Raw genomic sequence first — 27,586 nt, 5'->3', positions numbered from 1 at the left:
GAGTATTGTGGTTCAAAGCCAGCCCCGGCAAGAAAGCCCATGAGACTCTTAGTTCCAATAAACCACTAGAAAACCGAAAGTGGTGCTGTGGCTCAAGTGGTAGAGTACTTGCCTTGAGCTGAAGAGCTGAGGGACAGTGCTCAGGCCCAGAGTTCCAGGCCCACAACCAACAAAAAGAAAGAAACTTTAAGGCTATGAATGTTCCACAAGGCAAAACCAGCAAGACTTATAATTGTATAGATTCTTTTCTAACAAATCTGACATAGATTTCAAAATTTCAAAATATTCTTTATTAATAAATGTATAAATGTCTATACATAATTTACATGTTTAGTTAAAAAAACACTACAGTTGTCAATCAATATTAGTGCTATATGTAATTTCTTGGCTAACTAGTAATTTTACAACAATGTCCTTAAGATCTAAACACATTGTAATAATTCCTTTTTTTTCTCTTTTACCTTTTAGAATTTGATAGAAGACAGTCAATATCCTGAAGGATTTCAGAAGTTTTTTTCAATGCTATTGATACCCTCCTTTCATTAACTTCTTCCAGCAATGTTTCTGAAGATCTTGACTTGGAATGATCAAAACACTGTTCATTTTTTTTATTAGAAATCTGATTCAGGATGCCACTATTCTCTAGCAGCACTAAGTTACATTGTTAAGGAGCTTTCTTCTACATTTTACATACTATTTCTTCAGAAAGTCTGACCTTCATATGAAAATAACTTTCTCAATTGCAAAGATATCTTGGATTTATAATAAAGCGTTGAGAGTTCAGAATTTATGGAACTTACCCATTATAGATGAGGAAATACAGTTTTAAAGGAGCGGGAAGGAGGAGAGAATTTGCGTGTTTTGACAGAGATTTGGTGTGGTGAGGAAATGAAAATTTAAAATCTCAGAGTCAGTGTTGGAGGCATCACTCAGTTGGTAGAGTGCTAGCTAATGAGTCAAACTATCAGGTACCAAGTTTGAGTCCTGGCCTCAGACCTAAAAAAAAAATCTCAGGGCCATTTCTTAATCTTCAGTTGTTGAAAAATAAAAAGGAACATATAGAGGTTATCTTGCAACCAATCAGTATGGTGTCTTTAGTTTTTAATTTGAAAAGATGTAAGGTGAAAGGAACTTGTTCAGTTGCAGAACTAGCTTGTCATTCAAGTAGTACAGAAGAGGCATAAAAAAATAGAGTGAGTGTACAGACCAAAAGGAATCATAAGAAGAAAAAGAAATACATATTCAACACTTATAATTTAGTTTAGGAGTAAAAAAGTCTCAAAGCAAGCCAGGCGCCAGTGGCTCATACCTGTAATCCTAGCTACTCAGGAGGCTGAGATCTGAGGATTGAGGTTCAAAGCCAGCCCAGGCAGGAAGGTCTCTGAGACTCTTCTCTCCAATTAACTACCAGGAAACTGGAAGTGGCGCTGTAGCTTAAGTGGTAGAGCAGTCACCTTGACCTGAAGAGCTCAAGGACAGCAAACCAGACCCAGAGTTCAAGCCCCACAACCAACAAAAAAAGAAAAAAGAAAAAGAAAAAGAAAGTCTCAAAGCAGATCTTAACTGTAGTTCAGTGTTTCTGGTCCAGTATAAACACAGAAAAGACTAAACATTAACATGATGTAGCCTCTATTTATAGCTCAAGCTCAGAAATATGTAAGCATGGATTAGCATTTGTGATGTTTAATCTTCATCATCAACTTGATTGGATTAATAAAATATACCACGGAATATGCTTATGAGGCAGGTTCTGAGAGGACTAAGTGGGGAAGACCTGCCCTGGGTGCACCACTCCATAGGCTGTTGGCCCACAGATGACAAAAGATGAACAAGGAGAAAGCCAGTCAGTATAGCATTTTCTTTCTCTCTTCCTCCTGCCTGCCATGATGTCAGCTGCTCTGCGCTGCCAAAAGGATGGTCTGAAACTGAAATGAAAGAATCTTTTCACCTTATATATTATTTTCATGTGTTTTTTCAGGGCAAGAAAAAGCTAATAATGTTCATGTACAGTCAGTAGGTGTAGATGTCTAGAATTCAAAGAGAGGAGTTATGGAGGCCAAGACATTCCATTTAAAGGATACGGTTAAACTTTTGTATCTTTTCAAGTTCAGAAGCAACAGACCTATAAAGAAAAGACAGATTCATGATAGTTGTCTGATTCTTTTATATTCATAGAATTTCAAATAAGCATATTTGACTTCCGTTTTTATAAAGGTAGGACAGAAGCTTGATAAGAATGAGCAATGGCGTACAACTTCAAATCATGGCTAACTGAAAACTTAATGAGGACAGGTCTAGAAACATCTCTTTACGCAAGTTATTAAGAAGTCTTTTTCACAGTTTATAGTCATAGTGTGACTTTTCTGCTTTATTGCCTTTACTACAATAGACTACAAGTCTATTGCACAGCTCGTAACCTTCCTTATACTCCAGCCTATGAATGATAAATGAAAGATTTTTTTCATCATTTTAACCATCTATAGGAGAAGAAATTGGGTATAACTGAGCTCCAAAAGCCTGTTGATTCTTTAATTACAAAATACTTTTTTATATAACACTAGGCATAATAATACAATCTTTAATGGCTCATATGATGAATCAACTTTTTAGGAAATATCACCTATACTTTTTTCAACTAATTTTTTTTTTTTTTTTGGTTTTTGGGACTGAACTCAGGGCCTGGGCACTGTCCATGAGCCTCTTTGTGGTAAAGGCTAGTGTTTTACCACTTGAGCCACAGTGACACTTCTGTTTTTTAAGTGGTTAATTAGAGATAGGAGTCTCACGGGGACTTTTTTGCCTGGGCTGGCTTCAAACCAAGATCCTCTGACCTCAGCCTCTTGAGTACCTAGGACTATAGGTGTGAGCCACTGGTGCCCAGCTATTACATTTTTTAAATCATGGGCAAGGAATGTAGCTTAGTGGTACTGTGCTTGCCTACATGGGGCCCTGAGTTTGATTCCTTGGTACTGCATAAAAACAAAAAGTTAAAAAAATTAAAAAAAAAATTTTTTTTGTCGGTCATGGGGTCATAGGCCTGGGTGCTGTCCCTCAGCTCTTCAGCTAAAAGTGAGTGCTCTACTACTTGAGCAACAGCACCACTTCTGGTTTTCTGGTGGTTTATTGGAGATAAGAGTCTCACAGACTTTTCCTGCCTGGGCTGGCTTTGAACCATGATCCTAAGATCTCAGCCTCCTGAGTAGCTAGGATTACAGGTGTGAGCCACCAGCACTCAGCAAATTCACAAAACTTAAGAAAAATTTAACCAGTAAATTAATAATTGTAAGAAAGAAAAACACCTTGAAATACAATTTAGGTAGCTGTTTGTACTATGCAGTTTGTTCCTTTTAGTCTCTCTGACACGAAGACAGATCATAGTGGAGATATCTTAGTTTTGTAAGAATTTTATCTTGTTTCTATGCTAGTCCTTGAGCCTTCTACCCACAGCTACTATCACCAATCTACATGTTCATTTCTAGTATGTCTTGAAAGTTATCCCTTCTGATTTTACAGAAAGAGAATATGATTTTAAAACTATGCCAAGCAATGTTTCATGACTATGTATAATTTCCTTTTCTTCCCACCTACTCTGTGTAAGTTAGTCAAGCTAAAGAAATCTGTCCCAAACCAGTTGTTTAAGGATACAGGTGGACCTGTTGCAACAATGAGAAGTACAAGTTGTCATGTCCAAAACGAGCTTTACAATGTCGGTGCGGGGGGAGGGGGGAGGCTGGGAAGTGATGTGAAGGTAAACAAAGGAGGAGGCTGCAATGCTTGGTAAGAAATGTATGCATTATCCTGCCCATGCAATTGTAACCCCTCTGTACAGTATGTTCAAATAAAATAAAATAAAATTTAAAAAAAAAAAACAAAAACAAGAAATCTGTCCCGAATAGGCCATGAGGCATGTGGAAAGGTGGATCCTTAGGTATTTGAGATGAGATGTTTAAATAATATCTACTAGTTTTATTTGATTTGTTATAAGAAATAATAATCAGGTTGGTTGCTTTTTTTTTTGGTCATATATAGGATTTGAACTCATGGCAGGGCACTGTCCCTAAGCTCTTTGCTCAAAGCTAGCACTATACCATTTGAGCTACAGCACCACTTCCACTGGAAATAGTCTCATTGACTTTTCTGCCCAGGGTAGCTTTGAATTGTCTCAGATCTCAGCCTCCTGAGTGGCTAGGATTACAGATGTAAGCCACCAGCACCTATGTCGCCTCACAACTTAGTTAAAATGTTCCTAAATTAGGCTTCCTAAATTAGCTTGCATAGCATGCACAATGCCCTACAGATGGGTCCAGAAAAAAAAAGTTCCTAAAAGAGTGCAAGTATCCCTTTCCCAACATACTCAGAGTATACTCTGTGATATTAGTTTCCTTAATTACTTTCTTTCCTCTCATTTTTCTATTCAAGAACTTCTATTTTCATTAAACATGAATTCATATATTAATTACAAAATCTATTGCTGGGGCTAGGAAGGTGGCTCAGTGGTAGAGCGCTTGCCTTGCATGCCTGAGGCCCTGGGTTTGATTCCTCAGCACCACATACGCAAAAAAGAAGAAAAGCCGGAAGTGGCTCTGTGGCTCAAGTGGTAGAGTGCTAGCCTTGAGCTGAAGAGCTGAGGGACAGCGCCCAGGCCCAGAGTTCAGGCCCCACTACTGGACCCAAAAAAACAAAACTATTGCTATCCATCACAACTCACAACATCCCAGCAGGTATCTATGTTTACTAAAAAGCACATTCTTTTTCCACAGACCAAAAGAGCCTTACTTCTGTCCTTACTTCTTCTCTACAATGTCTTATTTCCCTTAACTATTCCTTTTTTTTTTTTTTTTTTGGTCAGTTGTAGGGCTTGAACTCTGGGCCTGGGCGCTGTCCTACTGCTCTTCAGCTCAAGGATAGCGCCCTATCACTTGAGCTGCAGTGCCACTTCCAGCCTTTTCTGCTTATGTGGTGCTGAGGAATCAACCCCAGGGCCTCGTGCATGCAAGGCAGGCACTGTACCACTGAGCCACCTTCCCAGCCCCTAACTACTCCTTTTCAACCCAGTCCTAGTGCCTTATACACTGAAATGCACAAAGCAAGGACTAAAATATTTTCCTTGGGCTGGGGAGGTAGCTCAGTGGTAGAGTGCTTGCCTCATATGCATGAGGCCCTGAGTTCGATTCCTCCGCACCTCATAAGCAGAAAAGGCAGGAAGTGGCGCTGTGGCTCAAGTGGTAGAGTGCTAGCCTTGAGCTGAAGAACTGAGGGACAGCGCCCAGGTCCAGAGTTCAGGCCCCACAACTGACAAAAAAATAAAAATAAATAAATAATATATTTGCCTTGATAATTTGTTAATGTGGAGTAATAAATTACTTAAAATTCAAATTTTTTCCCAAACTATATTAACATTTTATTCCCCTCAATATACAAAGACTCCTCTTTAAATTTCCCCATGAAGTTTTTTTTTTTGGGTCCGGTTGTGGGGCCTGAACTCTGGGCCTGGGCACTGTCCCTCAGCTCTTCAGCTCAAGGCTAGTGCTCTACCACGTGAGCCAAGCGCCACTTGTGGCTTTTTTCTTTTTGCTTATGTGGTGCTAAGGAATCGAACCCAGGGCCTCAGGCATGCAAGGCAAGTGCTCTACCACTGAGCCACCTTCCCAGCCCCCCCCCCCCATGAAGTTTTGTATTAAACATAAAAAATGGATTGGGAAGGTGGCTCAGTGGTACAGTGCTTGCCTCATATGTATGAGGCCCTGGGTTTGATTCCTCAGCACCACATAAGCATAAAAAGCTGGCAGTGGCACTTGTGGCTCAAGTGGTAGAGTACTAGACTTGAGTAAAAGCAGCTCAGGGACAGTACTTAGGCCCTGAGTTCAAAGCCCCAGGATCAGCAATAATAAACAAATAAACACATAAAAAGAACCACTTATTTTCTGTAAAACTTTCAATGGAAGGTTTTCTGCCTTTCAAAATAATCAGTATTCTCAAGCTTTAAGCTATTGAAAACATTTCACGTGTGAAATATAATGTATTTAAAACTAAAGTTTTCTTGGAAAAAGTATTTTAGGGTTTATCATTTGACAATAATTTGTAAATTACAGGTTGGCTTATCTATGCATATTAAGTTTAAAGGAAATACACTTACCAATTTTCTTCTTGAACAGATGGTTGATGTGTAAGCTCCTGTCTTGGACTAGTCTGGGTCAGTCTTCTGCACCAAGATATCACTGCTGTCACATATCTAGAAGGAACATGTTAAAAGAGATAGCTGACATTGAAACTCATTAATTTGTAATTAATAAGCATTGATAAGTCGGGCACCAGTAGCTCACACCTGTAATCCTAGCTACTCAAAGGGCTGAGATCTGAGATTGTGGTTCAAAGCCAGTCCTGTGAGACTCTTATCTCCATTATACTACTCAGAAAAGGTGGAAATGGTATTGTGGCTCAAGCAGTAAAGAGCTATCATTGAGCAAAAAGAGGCTCAGGGACAGCACTCAGGACCTGAGTTGGAGACTTAGGTCAGCAAAAAAATAAAAAAGCATTGATAATTACAAAAAGGAGTTTTAAAAGAAAAAGTATTTGAAAAATGAACCTGTATGCTTTCTACAAACATACAAAAAAACAAAAATCACAATGTGAAAAAAAAGAGGAAAATTATCTTCTTTTTTAAGTTTAAGCAAGGATTTATTTTAGTATAACGAGATAAAGGAGAACTGGGAGTAAGACTCCAGGAAAGACATTTGAGGGGAGGAAACTGTTAGGTAGTTTTCTAAATATTTTTCACTAGATAGAAGCGAGATTTTTCCCCTCATTATTCATTAGAATAAATTAATCCGTTTACATTTATAGTTAATAAGGGTAATATTTAAGAGCAGTACAAAAATAATACCTCAATTTCATTAAAAGTTCAAATTTAGTTGTTTAACTTTTTAGTTTTTCAAAATATGAGTTTCCTTATGTTTTATCATGAAAATGTCTTTACATGTAAAAATTATATAAGCATTTGCTACCTAAAATTTAAACTTGGAAGTACCTATTAATGCACATACATAAATTTAGCTTATATGTATAATTATATAAATATAATCCACTGAATATAGAATAGTAATATTTGCTAAAGACACTACATTTTTTAGCAAACAATTCAAAATAACAATTGAATGTTGGAGCATTTAGACCAAAAACAATAAAGCTCAATAGAAAGATTAACTTAAGAGGTTAAAAAAAAAGTAATTCTTATTTTTACAATAAAAAACATTAAGGGCTGGGAAGGTGGCTCAGTAGTAGAGCGCTTGCCTTGCATGCCTGAGGCCCTGGGTTCAATTCCTCAGCTCCACATAAGCAAAAAGAAAAAAGCTGGAAGTGGTGCTGTGACTCAAGTGGTAGAGTGCTAGCCTTGAGCTGAAGAGCTGAGGGACAGTGCCCAGGCCCAGAGTTCAGGCCCCACAACTGGCCCCCCCCCAAAAAAAAAACATTAAAAACAAAAATAATTCTTAGCTAAGTGTCAGTGGCTCATGCCTGTAATTCTAGGTACTTAGGAGGCTGTGATATGAGGATCACTGTTCAAAGCAGCCTAGGCAGGAAAGTCCTTGACACTCTTCTCTCCAATTAACCACCAGAAAACTTGAAGTGGCATTGTGGTTCAAAGTGGTAGGGTGCTACTAGCCTTGAGCCTGGCCCTGGCCCTGGCCCTGAATTCAAAGCCCACAACAGCAAAAAAAAGAAATTCTTCTGTGAACACTGTGAAGTATAATCACTAAAAGGTTATAATTACCACAGAGTTATTGTAATAAATTTCATGAACCAAACAGAAAAGGAATATTCATAAAAACTAATTTCAAGACTCTTCCCCATTTTAAGAATAATCATCAGCTATAAATTTTTGTCACTTAACAGAAATATATACAATTAGTCATTTGTTATTAAAAACTTTGTAAATTGGCTAAGCATTAGGATTAAGTCCCTAACAGACCAAACTGAAAAATTTCAAAGCAAATTAGTTTTGTATGCAATACATTAGTTGAAAATAAGCAAACAATTAAAGTTAACCTGATTTATGTACTTATGCTAACTGCAAGCATAAACGAAAACTCTGAACAAAATATATGCACAAAACATTTAAGCAATATTTACATGCTTCCTCTCTGTCAAGTAAAACATGGAAGTAATTTTTTTTTTTTTGGTGCAGGGGATCAAATCTATATGCTCAAACCTCTTATATGCTAGGTAAAGATCCTATGACAAGTTATATCCCTAGCCCCCAAAAAACTTGTGCCACTACTACTGTTTGAGCTCAGGGCCTCATACTCTAACTTGGCTTTCTTGCTCAAAGATAGTCCTCTACCCATTGATAAAAATAAATTTCAAAATCTTTTTCAGTACCTTTCATATGCTCCAGGATGTTCAATTGGAATTAACTGATTTTGTCCATCAGGAAAAGTTAACCTACACCAACCTAAGTTGAGACCTTGCTGTGCCTTAAGAAACAAGAAAAGCTAAGTTTCATGATTCTAATAATGAAAGTATAAGCATTATATATGTTTTTAAAAAAGAGCACAGTGATACTTACCAAAACTGTTAAAAAAAAAAAAAGAGGGGAGAAGAAAAGGTAGTTAAGAGAATAATATAGATGAGGTGAATTTAATTAAGGTATGTTATCCGTACATTGTAAATATCACAATAAAACTTTTGTGCAGATAAGCTTGTAAAAAAATTTTAAAAATGGTCTATCAATATCATTTAACTACCACTCATACAGATAATTATGAGAGAGTAAAAATACTAATTCCTTTTGCCACAATGTGTTATCTTTCTGAATGTAACTGTGTCACACTCTTCTGATTTTTGCTAGGATATCCAATGACACCAGTGAAGCCTCTTGACAGGTTTTGATACTTAAATATATTTCAGATTGTAGATGACAAACTAGCTGAGTTAATATGCTATATATTTCAAAACAGAGTGGAGGCAGGATTTTGAATGTTTTACAACAAAGAAATGGTATATGTTTGAGAGGACATTTCAAAACATTATCCAGGCACCTGTGGCTCACGCCCATAATCTTAGATACTCATGAGGCTAAAATCTTAGATGAACAAGGTTTGAAGCCAGCATGGGCAGAAAAGTCAGTGAGCTCTTATCTTCAATTAAGCAGCAAAAATCTTGAAATATAGCTGTAGTTCAAGTAGTAGCATGCTAACCTTGAGTAAAAAACCTAAAGTAAGGGCTGGGAAGGTGGCTCAGTGGTAGAGCGCTTGCCTTGCATGCCAGAGGCCCTGGGTTCGATTCCTCAGCACCACATAAGCAAAAAGAAAAAAAGCTGGAAGTGGCGCTGTGGCTCAAGTGGTAGAGCGCTAGCCTTGAGCTGAAGAGCTGAGGGACAGCGCCCAGGCTCAGAGTTCAGGCCCCACGACTGGACCCAAAAAAGAAAACAAACCTAAAGTACAGTACCCTAGGCCTTGAATTCAAACTCCAAGACAACCATACACACACATATATACACAATCACACAAAAGATGCTTCAAAAGCTAGGCACTGGCCAGGGGCTAGTGGCTCATGCCTGTAATCCTAACTACTCAGGAGGCTGAGATCTGAGGATCATGGTCCAAAGCCAGCCCTGGCAGGAAACTCCATGAGACTCTTATCTCCAATAAAACCACTCAAAAAACTGGAAGTGGTGCTGTGGTTCAAGTGGTAGAGTGCTTGCCTTGAGTTGAGGAGCTGAGGGACAGTGCCTAGGCCCAGAGTTCAAGACCCCTAACCGACAAAAAAAAAAAAAAAGAAAAAAAAAAATAAAACTATGCCCAGCAATAGACTGACTAAAGAAAGGTATACTCAGGGGAGGAATCCAAAGAAAAGATTAACATCACACTTTTACACATGAAAAGGATTCTTCAAATAAAGGCAGATTAAATTATTGCTTACAAAAAAAAAAAAAAAGAAAAAAACCAGACACTGGTGGCTTGTATCTATAATCCTAGGTACTCAGGAGGCTGAGATCCAGAGGATCACAGATCAGATCCAGTTTGGGCAGAATAATCAGTGAGACTCCAACTCCAATTAACCAGAAAGAAAGCCCAGTTGGAGTCATTACAGATAGAGAACAGACATAAGCAAGAAAGCTGGGGCCCTGAGTTCCAACACACACACACACACACACACACACACACACACAGGTTTGCTGTACAGAAAAAACAGATTTCAGTCTGAAGTATACTCACATACACACACACACACACACACACGTTTGCTGTACAGAAAAAACAGATTTCAGTCTGAAGTATACTCACATGTCTTTTTTCAATAGAAGAGCTAAAATTCCAATTTAGGGTTAGAGTAATACCATCTAAAAAGATAGCATGTACTTTATTATCAGAGTAGGCAAGAAATCTTCCCATGCTGGGTATGAATGATTCATTTAAAAGCACCGGCAGTGTATTGGTATTAACTATCCCAGGTACCTAAAACCAAGAAAATAAAAATAGCAAGGAAGAAGAGTTACTTACTAACAAAAAAAGTTGGATGCCCATGGCTTTTATCTGTAATCCTAGCTATTCAGGAAGCTGAGATCTGAGTATTTCAGTTTGAAGCTGGCCTGGGCAGGAAAGTCTGTGAGACTTGAGACTCTATAATTAGTCATCAAAAAAAAAAAAAGAAAGCTGGAAGTGGCGCTGTGGCTCAAGTGGCAGAATGCTAGCCTTGAGCAAAAAAGCTCAGGGACAGCACCCAGGCCTTGAGTACAAGCCCCCGGACATGCACAAGAAATTAAAACACACACACACACACACACACACACACACACAAGAAATTAAAACACACACACACACACACACACACACACACACACACACACAGCACCCAGGCCTTGAGTACAAGCCCCCGGACATGCACAAGAAATTAAAACACACACACACACACACACACACACACACCCCAACAACAAATTAAAAACTGACTGTGTAGCTCTATGGCAGAGTATGTGCATTGCATGCCTGAAGTCCTGGGTTTAAAACCTAACATGCTCAACATGGCAGGGGCTGGGAACTCCGTATAGTATCAGGAAACTTCATAAAGTACAAGTATAATGTAAGAGCTGAGGGTATAGCTCGCAAGCGCAGTACCTTGGGCTTAATTCACAGGACTAAAAAAAAAAAAAATGAAACCCTGATTTTTCAGTTTCTCTATTAGGTGGCTATTTTTCTCAATAAATCAGTATTAATGCTACCAAAATTAACTTCTCACATATATGAAATATAGTTTGAACTTAGAAGTATGAATTTAAAGGATAATTTAAAAGTTGTTCTTGAAACAATTTCAACATACCATTTTCCAGCAGCATACACGATAGTTATGGCTTAGAGAGAGCCTTACTTTGGCACAATGTTGAAGAATTCTGTTAACATGAAAATAATACCTCTTACACAACTGTAAATAATACTATTAACATTTTAGATGGCAAGTCACTATCTGCCCTGAAATCCATCTTGGGAAAGCTTTTCATCCACAAGTTCTCTAGCACAGAAAGGAAACTAGTATTGTTTCCCTCTGCTAATTTTATCTAGTTGAGGCTATTCCTCTAACTCATAGCAATGAAATGACTCCATAATGAGAATTTTCAGATGTTCCGTTTTTATTGTATGTTATTAGCATACATTAGTTGTATAAAAGAAGTTTCATTATAACATTTCTGTATGTCTATTTTACAAATGTATCCCAATTGGTCTTTATTGTTCTTTTTATCTGTCTCCTTCCTTCTTAATACAATTTCAATAGGTTTCATTATTCTATGTTCATGAGTGCAAATAAATCACTTTAATTATATTCATCCTCACTCACCCCTTTGTTAGCCCAATCCCCTATCTCTGACACTCAACCCTGACAGAGCCTGTTTTATTTTCTGTCATTTTTTAAAAAGTGTGTATTAAATGCACCAAGGGTCTCACCATGGTACTTCAGACATACATATATTCTGTTTGGCTCAGAATAACCTCTCTTTCCCTACCTCCCCAAACCACTACTGATCACCAGCTTTCACTGCCATTCTTTTTTTTTTTAAACCATCACTGCATCTAGTGTTTATTTTGGTTTTCGTGCTCTAAAGTTTAGTAGCACATATCTTTTAACCATTCTACTTTTAACCCTACCATACTACTCTTTAAAAAAGAAATATGCCAGAAATATGTATCAGCTATCTCGTCAAACCTTAGCTGGAATTATCGAAGTGGAGTGTTACATGCTACTTTCTATCCCTTCACTTGTAAACGGTACAATGAGAGTGCATTTTACATTTATGTTCAGAAAAACAATATTAAAAACTTAAAAAAAAGAAACGAGCCATCCTGAAAAGCTTCCATCTAGAACCTGTCACAGCACAGCGTTCTTTAAGGAAACAGCACAGAGGAATGCGGCGCCCAGCATCCAGACGCCGCGCGGACTCTGCTCTCACCTTTCACTGCCATTCTTAATGCCATCTTCATACATAAGTGTATTTCAATTATCCATCAAGTGCTCCTTTTGAAGAGGTGATATATTAAGGGTTTAAACATAGCTTAAAGACTTTAGCTATTGCTAAGAAATCCTTCAAACCTATTCATATGCTTCAAATCTACTCCTCCAAATCTGTTTTGGAAACTGTTTAGACATACTTTATAAAAATAATTTAATTCAACAATTTGTTTTCATTCTCCTGAGTGCTTCACATGAATCAAAAGCATTTTTAAAGCTGTGTTCTGGTGGTACTGTAATCCTAACTACTCAAGAGGCTGAGATCTGAGGATCACCGTTTGAAGCCAGCCCAGGCAGAAAAGTCTCTGTGAAACTCTTATCTCCAATTAACCACTCAAAAACTGGAAGTGGAGCTGTGGCTCCAGTGATAGAGAGCTAGACTTGAACACAAAGAGGCTCAGGAACAGTGCAAAGGTCCCTAGTTCAATCCCCACAATGGACAAAACAAAAACAAAAAAAAAACAATTTTAAGGGGTTGGGGAGTACAATCCCCTGAGTTCAGTCCTTCACTCTCCAGGGGAAAAAAATAAAGGCTAGTAGACTTTGAGCGTGTGGTTCCAAGGAGAATGCCATTGAGGAAAACACACCAACGCTCATGATGCAGAGATCAGTGTTGTATGGCCTCAGATTTGATTCATTTTTCCTACGAGGCTGCCCAACTCTGCTAAAGACATGATGCTTTTCAGCAAATCAAAATTTTCACTTCATTACTTAAATTAAGTACATTATATGCTTTTCTGGCATCATTTGCTTTGTGCAAAGCGTATTTTCACAAAATTAAGGGCAAAAAAGCAGTCAGATCATCAACAGGGATTTAAAAACAACTGATAACACAGGGACTAAATGAGCTTTATAACCTGAGCTTGGGAATTAAATTCTTATTACTGAAATTTCATTTATTTCCTTATTTATCTTGCTGTATTTTGTGAAAAATTGCATGTAATAAATCCACAGATAGGACAAGCTTACTATATATGAACTGAAAAGAAACAAAGCATGTACTGCCTCAGTACACTCAAATCTTTATCACACTGAAGAGGATAAAGAGAACTTCAATATGTCATCCAACCTCCAATCTGAATGAAAATAATGATGGCACACTTGCCTAAGCTTTCTCTCAGACTTGATCATTACACTTGCCTCACTACACTTAAAATTTAAAGCCAGAGATACTCTAGTAATGATGCAGAAATTATTTTACGAATTATGAGACCAGAAAATCTGATTGACTTTTACCAAAAACATATATTTAAATTCATCTGCCAACTCCTTTGTTTTCAGCAGTCTCATTTTGTAGCCCAACATGGTCTTGAACTTCCTATGTGGCTCACGCTGGCTTCAAACTTAACAATCTTCTTACATTAGCCTTCTGAGCCTGGTATGGGTCATTCTTTTTCTTTTTTTTCTTTTTTTTTTTGTTGGTCATGGGGCCTGAACTCTGGGTCTGGGCACTATTCCTCAGCTCTTCAGGTCAAGGCGAGCACTCTACCACTTGAGCCACAGCACCACTTCCAGTTTTCTAGTGGTTTATTGTAAATAAGAGTCTCACGGACTTTTCTGCCTGGGCTGGCTTTGAACCTTGATCCTCAGATCGCAGCCTCCTAAGTAGCTAGGATTATAGGCATGAGCCACCAGCACCCAGCTGTATGTGTTATTCTTAAGCCTATCCTTAGCTCCAAGAAATGTATGAAAGTTTTCAGATATACACTTGATTCAGCTGAATGTGAAGAACTTACCTGGTTGCCTGCTTAATAAGAGAGCATACAGAGAATAGACTTCCTGGTCTATCTGGAGGAAGGTTATTTACAGAATAAGTTTTCTCTTCTCTCTGAAAATAAGTTTAAAATGAAAATAACACAAGTTCAAACATTACCTATTGTTGACATAGGTACTTATATAATGACAAGGTAAGTAGTTATCTTAATAATGGACAGGATGCCTTTCTATCATCCCACTTTTATTTAACATACAGCTGCTGTAAAGTTACATTCTAATAGCCTATAATTTGATGCTCAATTTAAATCTTGTCTATGTGTAAACAAACGTATTAACCAAGTTAATATTCCTATACATTAACAAGAAATCATCACAAGCTATTCTTTCTTCTTAAGGGCTATATAGGTTTTAAAAACAACTATTTTAATAAAACAAATTTATCATTTTATATTTTATTAATGGAAGAATTACTGCTAGTTTATGGAATACTTATTATTTACAGGCACAGTTTTTCTGTATTTTTTTTCTTTTTTGTGCCAGTCCTGGGGCTTGAACTAAGAGCCTAGGCAATGTCCCTGAGTTTCTATTGCTCAAGGCTAGCCTCTACCACTTGAGCCACAGCACCACTTCCAGCTTTTTCTGTTTATGTGGTACTGAGGAATTGAACCTAGGGCTTCATGCAGGGCAAGCACTCTACCACTAAACCACATTCCCAGCCCAGGTTCAGTTTAATGATACTAAACATTTGATACTTTTGTTATTCCTTCTGAATTTCCTCCTTTTCAAATCTGCTAGTTTCACATGATTCTGCCTCTGGCCTTCTCTTCTGACATCTGGCCTTCTCTTCCGACTTTCTGATTTATTTTCAGGTAATTCCAATGGGATTCAAAGATGTGTTCACAATATAATAGCACAGACACTGTGTGGTAGGTGCTATTTTATTCATTTTTTTCAAAGACCTCATTACTCCTCAAAATAATTCTGCAATATTAAATGGCTTGTTTTAGTGAGGGTAAACAAACAGTAGAGATCTCATTTAAGCACAGGGAGTGCAACACACACTTTTTCTAGTTGGGAAGAAAACAGGCTTTGAAGTCAGACACATTTAGATTAAAATCACAGGTTTAACTATTGGATCCAATATTGGATGGTTATATACCATTTTTAAAAACTTTGTGATCAATTCTATGTCAAGTAATCAAATTGTCCTCCATGAGCTAAACCAATTTTCATTCCAATCAACAACATGGAAGCTCTTCTCCTTTCCCTGTACTTTGTCCAGCAAGCAGTAAATATTCTTAAGTCAATTTATTCTGGGGACAGGATCTTGCTCAAGTGGGCTTCAAATTCTCCCAAGTGTGATATTATAGGAACTGGTTAAGGAAAACTGTTATGTGTGTTTTTATTTTAATTTGCATTCTCCAATACCAGTAGTAAAATATATATCTCAAATATTATAGGTTTTTAATCTATACTGATTCTTTAGAGGCTTAGCCATTTTTGCTTTTTTGCTCAAGGATAGCACTATCACTTTGAGCCACAGAGTTACTTCTTATATTTGTCTCTCTACTTTTATATATATATGTTTGAAATTGTCTGTAGTTAAAAAAAAACCCAGTACCACAAAAAACAAACAAACAAACAAACAAAAAGGTCCCTTTTTAGTCTTCTGGTAGTGACTAATTACCCAAATACTCTGTCTTTAACAGAAAGGACATATTTGTTCGGTTCTAACTTGCAAGGCAAAGCAGTAGAATGTTATGGACACTGCCTTAAAAGTAGAGGCAGTTTAAGAGATGTTTTAAAAAATATATAAACAATTACATAGTGGGAGAAAATGTGTTTTTAGGTGTGAAGATATTAACTTAAAAATAGTACATTGAGGGGCTGGGAAGGTGGCTCAGTGGTAGAGTGTTTGCCTTGCATGCCTTGCATGCACGCCCTGGGTTTGATTCCTCAGCACCACATAAGCAAAAAGAAAAAAGCCAGAAGTGACGCTGTGGCGCAAGTGGTAGAGCGCTAGCCTTGAGCTGAAGAGCTGAGGGACAGTGCCCAGGCCCAGAGTTAAGGCCCCATGACCGGACCCCCCCCAAAAAAAAATAGTATATTGAGGGGCTGAGAAGGTGGCTCAGTGGTAGAGTGCTTGCCTTGCATGCATGAGGCCCTAGGTTCGACTCCTCAGCACCACATAAGCAGAAAAAGCCAGAAGTGGTGTTGTGGTTCAAGTAGTATAACACTAGCCTTGAGCTGAAGAGCTAAGGGATAGTGCCCAGGCCCAGAGTTCAAGCCCCATGACAAAAAAAAAAAGTATATTGACTTAAACTAGTGCTTCTGGTTTTCAATTATGACAAAAGAAATTTAATCTCTGATTTAAACAGAGATTGCACAGGCTAACCGGTAATAGTGGGTGAGAATATAGTAAAAATTACCCAGGTACCAAAGCTGACAATAAGATTGTAATTTTCCAGACTGAGGAATAGGAAGTAATGTTATATAAACAGCAAATTTCCAGTATATTAGAGATAATGAATTTAAAGTGAATGATAAACCCAAATTCTTACCTCTTCTGATCCTTCTTGACCAGAATAATATGTAAAATATTTTCCATAATAAGTTCCTTCTGATTTGAAAACAGATCCATCTCCAGGAAAAATCTCTACTGAGTTCACCTTTTCATGAGTAAGCCTTAGGTAAAGAAATGAACATTAGTATGCTTTCTTTTTTAAGTAACATTTTTCCCAAGATTAAAATATATATAAAAGCAGTCTTTTTAAAAGAAGCCTAAACAATTAGACTTTGCTTTTGCCTATCGAGAGAAATAAATTTCATATCTGACCCCAGCTAGCCACATTTTGTGGGGAGGCAAAAGGCAAAAGATAAAACAGAACACACAAAAGGGATCTTGTCTTATCTTCCTGATATCCTCATTACCAATCACAGGGGCTAGTGCATAAATCAAAGCAATGTCTGTCATGTAGAAGTTAAATACAACACTTCCACAATCTGAAAATGAAACTATTCTTTTTAATAAAGAAACTAGTATAATCGATACCTGATGGATGAGATTAAGCCATTCCTAAAAGAAAATTACAAATAACTGGAAGAGCCAGGTAAATCAAGGCAAGTATTGTATGTACTGTGTAAAAGCCAAACGAACACAAAGGCACAATACCTCCATGCCTCTGATCAGATAATATTCATCAAAATAAAAATAAGATGAAGGAGCCGGGCACTGGTGGCTCACGCCTGTAATCCTAGCTACTCAGGAGGCTGAGATCTGAGGATCGCAGTTCAAAGCCAGCCCGGGCAGGAGAGACCGTGAGACTCCTATCTCCAATAACCACCAGAAAACCGGAAGTGGCCTGTAGCTCAAGTGGTAGAGCGCTCGCCTTGAGCTGAAGAGCTGAGGGACAGCGCCCAGGCCCAGAGTTCAAGCCCCACGACCGACAAAAGAAAAAAAAAATAAAGATGAAGGGCTTGGAAGGTGGCTCAGTGGTAGAGTGCTTGCCTTGCATGCATGAGGCTCTGGGTTCGATTCCTCAGCACCACATAAGCAGAAAAAGCTAGAAGTGGTGCTGTGGCTCAAGTGGTAGAGCACTAGCCTTGAGCTGAAGAGCTGAGGGACAGCGCCCAGGCCCAGAGTTCAGGCACCATGACTGGCAAAAAAAAAAAAAAAATGAAGTAAATTTTATCATATATGAAAAACATGTTGTCAGAGTGGTAGACCTTTATGGAAAGAGTCCTTTCCCTCACATCACCAAAGGAAAATTTAAGAATGCTTTTTCTAGCATTATTTATGGAAATGAAACTTTCAATTTAGCCAATACTAATTACAGTCACTAAAGAGATACTTTTGTTAAGGTGTGATGATAATTCAATGAAATAATATAGGCACAGTGAAGTGGCTATCTAACTTCTCTATTGCCATACTCAGGAGATAACTGGTGTGATGTGACTAATAACTGATATAGATGGGCTCCAGTGTCTCATGCCTGTAATCCTAGCTACTCAGGAGGCTAAGATCTGAGGATCACAGTTCAAAGTCAGCCTGGGCAGGAAAATCCATGAAACTCATATCTCTAATAATCAAAAAAGCCAGATGGGGCTGGGAAGGTGGCTCAGTGGTAGAGGGTTTGTCTTACATGCATGAGACCCAGGGTTTAATTCCTCAGCACCACATAAGCAGAAAACACTGGAAGTGGCAGCGTGGCTCAAGTGGCAGAGTGCTAGTCTTGAGCTGAAGAACTGAGGGACAGCGCCCAGGCCCAGAATTCAGGCCCCATGATCAAAAAAATAAAAAAAAGCCAGAAGTGGCACTGTGGCTCAAGTGGTACAGTGCTAAAAACTTAGGACTAGCACCCAGGCCTTGAGTTCAAGCCCCGGGCCTGGCAAAAAAAAAAAAGAAACCCTATTAACCAATATAAACACTACATTCACTAGCAAATTTGATCTATTACTAGCTTTGCAGCTAATTATAAGTCTTGTAAGTATGGCTGTGATTGAATCACAAGGACGGTCTTGAGACAGGTAAAATTAGGACAAAATATAGCACAGCAGGTCTAGAAAAACTGTCTTATGGTGAGTCTGTCTGTTCCTTCTGTGATATCCTAAAAGCTCCTATTTCAACACAGGCGCCTTACCTATATGTGATACCCTTATGCCAAACTACTTTCACTAGTTCAGGATAGGAATATTCTTCATCAGTCTGTCTTTGTATAAGTGAACCACAAAAGTTCCACCTATGAAAGATAAAATGTAAGCATTCTAATTACTAAAAACAACTGCCATTAAAAATCAACAAAATGGTGTCAATATAATATTTTTCTTTTCTTTTTTCTCCATGTTGTGGTACAGGGGATTAAGCTCAGGGCTTCCCACATGGTAGGAAAGTGCTCTATCACTAAGCTACATCTCCAGCCCAAATTATTATTTCTTGCTTAACTCATTAAATCAAAGTGTATTAATTAAATTTAAAAATAAGTTTTATTTTTCCATGTCTTTTTTCGGTGTTTTAATAATCTTATTATTGGACTTCACCATGATCACATAAATCAGACATTACTGGTTTTTTCAAATTTAATCTAAATTCAAATGAAAGCTTTGTCAGATCCATGTTCCAACAAGCTAGGTCATAGGCTCTAGTGAGAAGCCATAGTCCTCCTGTGATCTCTCTCCAAGAAAACATTCCATAGGCTCCTGTCACTTCATATAAGGTACTTTCATAATCCTTTCAAGGACAGTGATCTTCACTAGCTACTACATGCTGCCAGAAAGCAGTATCTTTGATTGCAATCTATGATTGCAAAGTACTTAGTATAGAGTAGCCTCTCCCAAATATGAAGTAAGGAACGTTTAGTAACACCTTTGATAGAGAAATTACTTAAGATAACAAAGATGTATGTCAATTAAGTGAGCTTTAACCTAATGATTCAGAAAGAGAAGTATGCTTTAGTAGACTGGCCTTCATAAAAGCTTCATTCCCTCATTACCTGTGTAAGTATGGAGATGGGCAACTAAGAAGCAGGGCCCTGGGAAGAACAGAAACTTCTTTTCTTCTTTCTTCTGAAAGATCACAAGTTAAAATTCTACTTGCAGTGACATCAGCATCCATTTTAGACATACTGCTAACTTTATTATGAAAATGAAATGCTAAAGACAAAGGGTATCTCCATTCTTCTGGACAGGAGGATACAGACCAGTGCTGCCTTACCCATGTATATATACATGTGTGTTTTCTCTGCAAGGACAACTCCTCCCCTTCAGTTCCACTTACATAACTTGTCTTTGCTAAAGGTTCCTTGGATTTTAAGATCTGCCCACAAAGTTCATTTTCTTTATTCTTCAGTCTTTGTTGTGACAAACTTCCATGTGCACAGAATTTGCTGGCTTTTTCAACTAGTTTATCTTTGGGGGCTTGATTATTTTCTTCTGACAGTACTACAGATAAGTCTGGCTTCTGGCTAACTTTGCACAAAAAATGTACTGTAAATTCATGCTGAGTTTTGGGTAAGCAAAGGAATGCATGACCATCTAAAGATGTTATTTTCACAGTGCCGCTCTCCAAACATGTCATGTTACCATGTGTATCAAGACTGGGCCATTTTACTTCTGAGATGTCAATGAAGATACGCTAAATTGAGGGGAGAAAAGACACGGTGAAGGTTTTCTGATAACAGTTTATCTTCCACACTTAAATACTGTATAAGAAAGCTCTTAAATATTTGTGTTTTTACTATCTATACAAAAAAATAGTCTGCATATTATTGTTTCTTAGAGAAAAAGATTTGAAACACACAGAATGAAAAAAGAGAGAAAAGGAAAATAACATCTTGATTACACTGAATTGTTAAAACATTTTTGTTTTAAAGTGTTCAGTGAGTAAGAGTTAAGTGGCTTTTTATCTTGCCCATGTGATTGTAACCCCTCTGTATGGTATTTTCACAATAAAAAAAAAAAAAAAAGAAGAGTTAAGTGGCTTTTTAAACCCTTCACCCAAAAGTCTTCTCTAGGGACTGGGAAGGTGGCTCAGTGGTAGAGTGCTTGCCTTGCATGCATGAGGCCCTGGGTTCGATTCCTCAGCATCACAAAAGCAGAAAAAGCTGGAAGTGGCACCATGGCTCAAATGGCAGAGTGCTAGCCTTGAGCTAAAGAGCTGAGGGACAGCACCCAGGCCCAGAGTTCAAGCCCCACATCCAACCAAAACAAAACAAAAACAAAGGCCAGCATTGGTGGTTCACACCTGTAATCCTAGTACTCAGGAGTCTGAGATCTGAGGATTACAGTTCCAAGTCAGCCAGGGCAGGAAAATCCAGGAGACTCTTATCTCCAGTAAAGTACTCAGAAAAAGCCAGTGCTATGTGGCTCAAGTGGTAGAGGCTAATATTGAGTACAAAGAGTCAGTGCTCAGGCCCTGAGTTCAAGCCTGATTTTTTGGGGGGTAGAAGGGAAGAGGAAGAACAGAAATAACAAGGAAATGTGCATTATAAAGTATTTACTATAGTAAAAGCAATCAGAACTTTAAGTAACTTGCAATCAGTATTAAATTTACATCTAGAGTAACTCAGAAAACACAAAAACATTATTCTATCTTAATGTTACATATAACATATGCTTTATAAATCAAAGGAGGAAAGAAAATTACTTATTAAACAGTACTGGAATTATTGAACAGCATTTGAAAAATGTTATCTTGGAGAGTTATCTTATGTATGGATTTAAAAATGGCACATATAAGCCGGGTACCAGTGACTCACACCTGTAATCCTAGCTATTCAGGAAGATCTGAGGATTTCAGTTCAAAGCCAGAGTCAAGGCAGAAAAGTCTCCCTGAGACTCTTATCTCCAATCAAAAACCAGAAGTGGTGCTGTGGCTCAAATGGTAGAGAGCTAGCCTTGAGCACAAAGAGGCTTAAGGACAGTGCCCAGGCCCTGAGTTCAAGCCCCACAACTGACAAAATTTAAAAAACAAAAACAAAAACCATGGCACGTATGAGGGGCCAGGAATGTGGCCTAATGGTAGCGTGCTTGCCTGGCATTCTTGAAGTCTGAGTTTGATTCCTTGGTACCACATAAGCAGAAAAAGCCCAAAGTGGCACTGTAGCTCATATGGTAGAGTGCTAGCCTTGAGTAAAAGAAGGTCAGGGCCACTGCCAAGACAGTACTGGGCACACTGCTAACTAAAATAAATTCCATGTAGTTTAAAGAGGAACTTAAAACTCAAAGGTCAATTGATCCTAACAACAGACAGATCATAACAAATAATAGTGCCCATGTTACCTAACATTTGTGTGGGTGGATGCTGAAGACTGAACTCGGGCCTTGGGCATGATAGATAAGTACTCTACCACAGAGTTACAACCTCAGTCCTTGTTTATATGAGAACGGTATTGACATGTAGTGTAGACTAGTCTAGAATTTGTAAATTCACAATGTTCCAGTTTCTACCTCTAGAGTGTTGGGATTACAAGTATGTTCTTGGTCCATAACAGTCCTTTTTATTTATTTTGCCAACAATTTAACATTTCAATTTCCATTTATATAAAACCTTAATTTCACCAAATTACTGTTAAGAGAGCCTATTAAATTTATAGTGCTATATGTCAGGATATTAAAAATAAAATCAGTAATTATTTCATTGAAAACATGGTTTGTAAGGATAGTCAGTTATTAACATTCTCTTTTAGAGTTACACTGTTATTAACATTCTCTTCTAGAGTTACACTAGTGACCCTATTGCAGCATCAGTAATAATGAATAAAGTTGAATGGATAAAGTTACCAAAAAGACACAATAGATTAAAAACTCCTTTATACCAAGTTACAGTTTTGATGTTTTATGGCTCCTTTGCCCATGGTTTGGATATGAAGTGTGCCCCAAAAGGTTCAGGGATTGAAGGTTTGGATCCTAGCTGATAATGCTTTTGAAAGATGAATGGATCATAAATAATTGAGTAATTAACAGATGAATGGGTTACTGGGAATCAGTTATGACAGGCTGGAGGAAATAAGTAACTATGGATTTACTGTGAAGGGAGTAATTTGTGCCTGGATACACCCTTCCTTTCTCACTATCTCTACTTGCTAAGCACCTTTGTTCTGCATTACTCCCTACCTTAACACAAACCCGCAGTGATGGGGCCAAGTAAAAGACCAAAACCTCTTAAACTGTGAACCAAAATAAATTTTTCTCCTTTAAATTGTTTCTCAGGAATTTAGTCACAACAACACAAAATTGACCAACAGTCACAATACAAGTGCAATAGAAAATTACTCAGTAGGCAAGAAGCATCTGCTACCAAAAATGGTAGCAGAAAAGTAGTTAAAAGATAATTGGGCTGGGACTATAGATAACACAAGTGTGGCCTTGGGTTTCCCCGCTACTATCAAAACAGTCTTCAGAGTTAAACAGACACTAAGAAATTTTCAAATCCTGATGCTACTACTTAGAAGATTTCCATAGAAAAATCAGGTAAACTCTCCTGACTATTAAAAGGGGATTATAAATCAGGCAACTGTGGCTCATGCCTATAATCCTACCTAATCAGGAGGCTGCAATCTGAGGTTCAAAGCCAGTCCAAGCAGGAAAGCCCATGAGACTCATTTCCAATTAACCATCAAAAAAGCCACAAGTGGTATCTGGGGCTCTAGTCAATCAAAAAAGCTCAGGGACAATGTCCAGGGCATGAGTTCAAGCTCCAGGACCAGAACAAAAACAAAGCAGGAAGGAAAAGAAAGCAGGAAGTGGGGAGGAGACAGTGGATGAAATCCAGCCAATATCTCTTCTGAGAGGCTAGACATCTATTCTTATCAGTAGGTGCCTATACTATAATGGTACTACTAAATAATTTTTATTTGTTCTGAATTAGGGTTTTCCATGCTGTCCAGGCTGGTCTTTCTACCTCAGTCTTTTAAGTATTCTAAATATTATTCCTAGCTCTTGGCACATAGTACACTTTCAATAAGTGACAGCTATTGGGTTGGGAAGGTGGCTCAGTGGTAGAGAGCTTGCCTTGTATGCATGAGGCCCTGGGTTCGATTCCTCAGCACCACATAAGCAAAAAGAAAAAAGCTGGAAGTGGCACTGTAGCTCAAGTGGTAGAGCACTAGCCCTGAGCTGAAGAGGTGAGGGACAGCACCCAGGCCCAGAGTTCAGGCCCCACGACTGGACCCAAAACAAAACAAAAGACAGCTATTATTATTTATCAAAGTTCAAAATAAAATATAAACAAATTTTATATCTATATATAATTACATATCCCTCTCATAATTAAATATATGCTAGTTATATATTAACAAATAATTAAACACAAGTTACTGAAAATGCTCATGTAATTGCCTAATTCTGAGATTTCTGAGAATGAAAAAGCTACCTATCTGAAATCTAATTATAATTCTTTTTTTTAAAAAACAACAGGGGGCTAGGACAGTAGCTCAGTGGTAGAGCGCTTGTCTTGCATGTATGAGGCCCTGAGTTTGATTCCTCAGCACCACATAAGCAGAAAAAGCTGGAAGTAGTGCTATGGCTCAAGCGCTAGGGCATTGAGCTGAGGGAAAGGGCCAGGCTCAGAGTTCAGGCAGGCCTGTGACCAACTTAAACAAACAAACAAACAAAAAACAGCACAGAGGTGAACCATATAGCTTCTGTGTACCTTAGTCTGGTAAAATACACAAGGTTAATGCTTTTTTTTTTTTTGGGTCCAGTCGTGGGGACTGAACTCTGGGCCTGGGCGCTGTCCCTCAGCTCTTCAGCTCAAGGCTAGCGCTCTACCACTTGAGACACAGCGCCACTTGCGGCTTTTTGCTTATGTGGTGCTGAGGAATTGAACCCAGGGCTTCATGCATGCAAAGCAAGCACTCTACCACTGAGCCACCTTCCCAGCCCCCAAGTTAATGCTTTCTACACCAACTATTAACTCTCAAGTTCCCCAGGAGGAAGAGGGGACATGGGGAGAGGGGTAAGAACTAAACCTTAATTAAGCTACATGTTTCCAATCACTTATCTTCAAATAGTACTTATAAAACAATTTTTAATCACCTTTTTTCTTTCAGAAGGTACTATGCTTTCAGATAAAAAAGGGCAAGTTGCTGAAGAGTTTCGAAAATCCAGGGCTCGCTGTAGTTGCTCCTATGAAAAGAAATGTAATCTTAAAAAGGTAAAAGGATTTGAAAATTAGTTTAGAATGACAGCAATCCAGAATACTACTTTTCTTATTCTAAACCATCTCAACAATATCTTAGCATTTAAATCAGTAGTTTGCATGGTATTACTTACTCTATAAGTGCTAATAACAAAGTGTGTCCGTTGACGAATTCTTTCTGGCTGTTCTAAAGGATGTGCTGAAACAGGAGGTGACTTTTCAAACAAAAACTCAGAGCCACAGGGAGAAAGTTGCAATGTGGAACCATCATCATACTGTACTTGCACAGAATCATCTTCATAAAGTACCATTTGCACTTCAGCTGCCATTACTAGAACAGGGTAAGATGGCCTTCCAAGGCAAAGACTGAAGGAAAGAATACAGACAGTTCTTAATGTACAAGAGCTCCTCAAATTAACCATATCAGGTTAAACAAAGGATATTTTAAAACAAAGGTCATATCATCCTTGACTTAACCTACTAATACCTAACATTTGCACTAAGGAAATCAAACTCCTATCTAGAAGTTATAAAGGCTACACAAACTGACTCTCTCTCTCCAAATGTCATTTCCTAACTCCTTAAATCCTTTGTCTACTGTGTTTAGTTGGACTGGGTTAGTTGGACTAGTTGTTAGTAAAAAATTCAGCTTTTGTTGAGTGTGATCAGCTCTGTCTCTTTGTTCTGGACACTTTAGTCACAACGGAATTTTCTATGTTCTTTAAACAGATTCTTCCCATGGTTTCCCTTATTTGCAATAACTAGTATACATCTAGGACAAGCAGAAAAGGTTAAAAGCTATGTACATATGACCATACAAGAAAATGCTAAGCGAAATGAACCCCAAGATAGGAACATAAGTGGTTTTATCTTTCTTGCTGTTGTTTTTAATGTATTTATAATATACCATGTGATTTTTTTGTTTCTTTTGTATGTTCTTCCCCGCTGGTATAACCTGTTTTCACTGGATTTGATTCCAGTGCCCTGTATCTTGCATATACATTTTTGCATATACAATGAGGGGAAGAGAAATAATAAAATGCTGAAATAAGGATACACGTTGACCCATTGTAACAATGAGATGTACAAGACACTATGCTGAAAATGAACTTTACAACTTGGGAGGTGGAGGAGAGGAGTTGGGGAAGTGGGGAGGGAAGGGACCATAGGGGAAAAACAAAGGAGGAGGTAACAGTGTCAACAGGAAATGTACTCATTATCTTACTCATGTAACTTTAACCCCTCTGTACAGTATTTTTACAATAAAAAATATACAAAAAAAGATCCTTTCTCATCTTTCATAAGTACATTCACACTTTAGCCATCATTAATAAGAGAGGGTAAAATGTCTTTCCAAAGACTTATGCTCTCTCCTTGTCAGTCCCCAAAAGACTTAACTTGACAAACTAAGTTAAATTGCTTCCAATCCAAAAGATTAAAATCTTTTCCCATAGAATTTACCATTATCAAAATTGCTTGCTTTTTGTCTTCTCCCATTGGGATATAAACTCAAAGCAGGAACTTTACCTATCTTACTCACAGATGTGCATCTGAAACCTAAAAGAATTTTCAACAGATTATAAAGGTGCAATAAAGCCAAGCGCATGTAATCCTAGCTACTCAGGAGGCTGAGATCTGAGGACTGAGGTTCAAAGCCAGCCTGGCCAGGAAAGTTTGTGAGACTCTTATCTTCAATTAACCACCAGAAACTGTGGCTCAAAGTGGTAGAGCACTAGTCTTGAGCAAAAAGAGCTCAGGAACAGCACCCAGGCTCTGAGTTCAAGCCCCATGACTGACATACATAAATGTGCAACAACCTCCATCAAGTGATGAAAGGATAATTCTTTTAAATTATTGCTCCTCTTGAGTTTGCTAATTTAAAGACATTGCAATGTTATTAGTCAATGTTAGCAACACTGTTTACCTAGATACCCCTCGAACAAGTCTTGTTAACTTAGTTTCTCTTGAATATGGCTGTCTTTACCTCTTCTTCGATCAAATCTTCAATTCCTACAATTGTCTAAGGCCATTCTCTAATTTTCTCTACCTCTAGTACTATAGTCATAGGTCATGTCCCACAACTTGGGCCATACTAACTGCTCTAACTCTTGCTTACATACTTGTTAAATAGCAATAACTATTCAATACTGGTGGCAATAATTCTTGGGAATAGACGGCCATATACCTATATGACACACACACATCGACCTGGTATTTCAAGAGCAGCGTTCCTGTGCGTACTTGGTACGGTTCGCCCCGGAAGGCCCGCGTCCGCGGTGGCTCTCCCCACAGCCCGCCGCGGTGGGCCGGGGCCCCGCCGCCGGGCAGCTCCACAGAGGCCTAGCGAGCCGCAGCGCGGAGCCAGGCGAACCGACAGCCCGGGTGTAGATCTGCCGGAAAATCCTGCTCCAGGGTTACTTCTTGAACTTGTCAAATGGGTGAAGTGCGACCGCAGAGGAACGCTGGAGCCGGACGCGCAGACCAGGCCGACAGAGGCAGCTCAAACTTCCCGGGTCACGGAGGCAGCCGCCTCATGTCTCCGGAAAACGAAGTCCGGAAGTCCCGCCCTGGCCCCGCCCCGGCCCGGCCCCGCCCCTCCGCGCCTGGCCGTGGAAGAGTCCGGAAGTTGGACAGAATAGACCCTGGTCTCTTCCTGGTTCCGAGTGCTCGTTCCGGTGCCTTATGGGAAAAGGTGGAACCTGGTTAATCACTTTTGGTGAAAACCGGTCTTTTGAT

General features: G+C 38.5%; 1 protein-coding gene across 5 annotated transcripts; it reads right to left on the bottom strand.

The window, feature by feature from the left end:
- Positions 1-322: 322 nt before the first annotated feature.
- On the bottom strand, positions 323-27,339 carry LOC105987332 (chromosome unknown open reading frame, human C5orf34). Of its 5 annotated transcripts, none has more exons than XM_013018550.1 (13): positions 27,036-27,339; positions 24,985-25,216; positions 24,748-24,837; positions 19,704-20,344; positions 18,855-18,953; positions 16,776-16,899; positions 14,235-14,326; positions 11,317-11,386; positions 10,284-10,454; positions 8,377-8,471; positions 6,137-6,232; positions 2,082-2,122; positions 323-642 (listed from the first exon to the last, which is right to left on the bottom strand). In XM_013018550.1, exons 2-13 carry the CDS (start codon positions 25,177-25,179, stop codon positions 458-460), a joined length of 1,899 nt encoding a protein of 632 aa, XP_012874004.1. In that variant the 5' UTR covers positions 25,180-25,216; positions 27,036-27,339; the 3' UTR covers positions 323-457. The 5 variants fall into 5 exon arrangements, with proteins under 5 accessions (XP_012874004.1, XP_012874002.1, XP_012874003.1 ...); XM_013018548.1 differs by having other exon boundaries at positions 323-651; positions 27,036-27,337; XM_013018549.1 differs by having other exon boundaries at positions 323-651; positions 27,092-27,337.
- Between the last annotated feature and the right edge of the window lie 247 nt (positions 27,340-27,586).

The sequence above is a fragment of the Dipodomys ordii genome, unplaced genomic scaffold (assembly GCF_000151885.1).
Source record: "Dipodomys ordii isolate 6190 unplaced genomic scaffold, Dord_2.0 Scaffold41, whole genome shotgun sequence".
In the NCBI taxonomy this organism is placed as follows: domain Eukaryota; kingdom Metazoa; phylum Chordata; class Mammalia; order Rodentia; family Heteromyidae; genus Dipodomys; species Dipodomys ordii.
The sequence above is the reverse complement of the archived record's forward strand: the minus strand, read 5'-3'. Positions and strand labels throughout refer to the sequence as shown.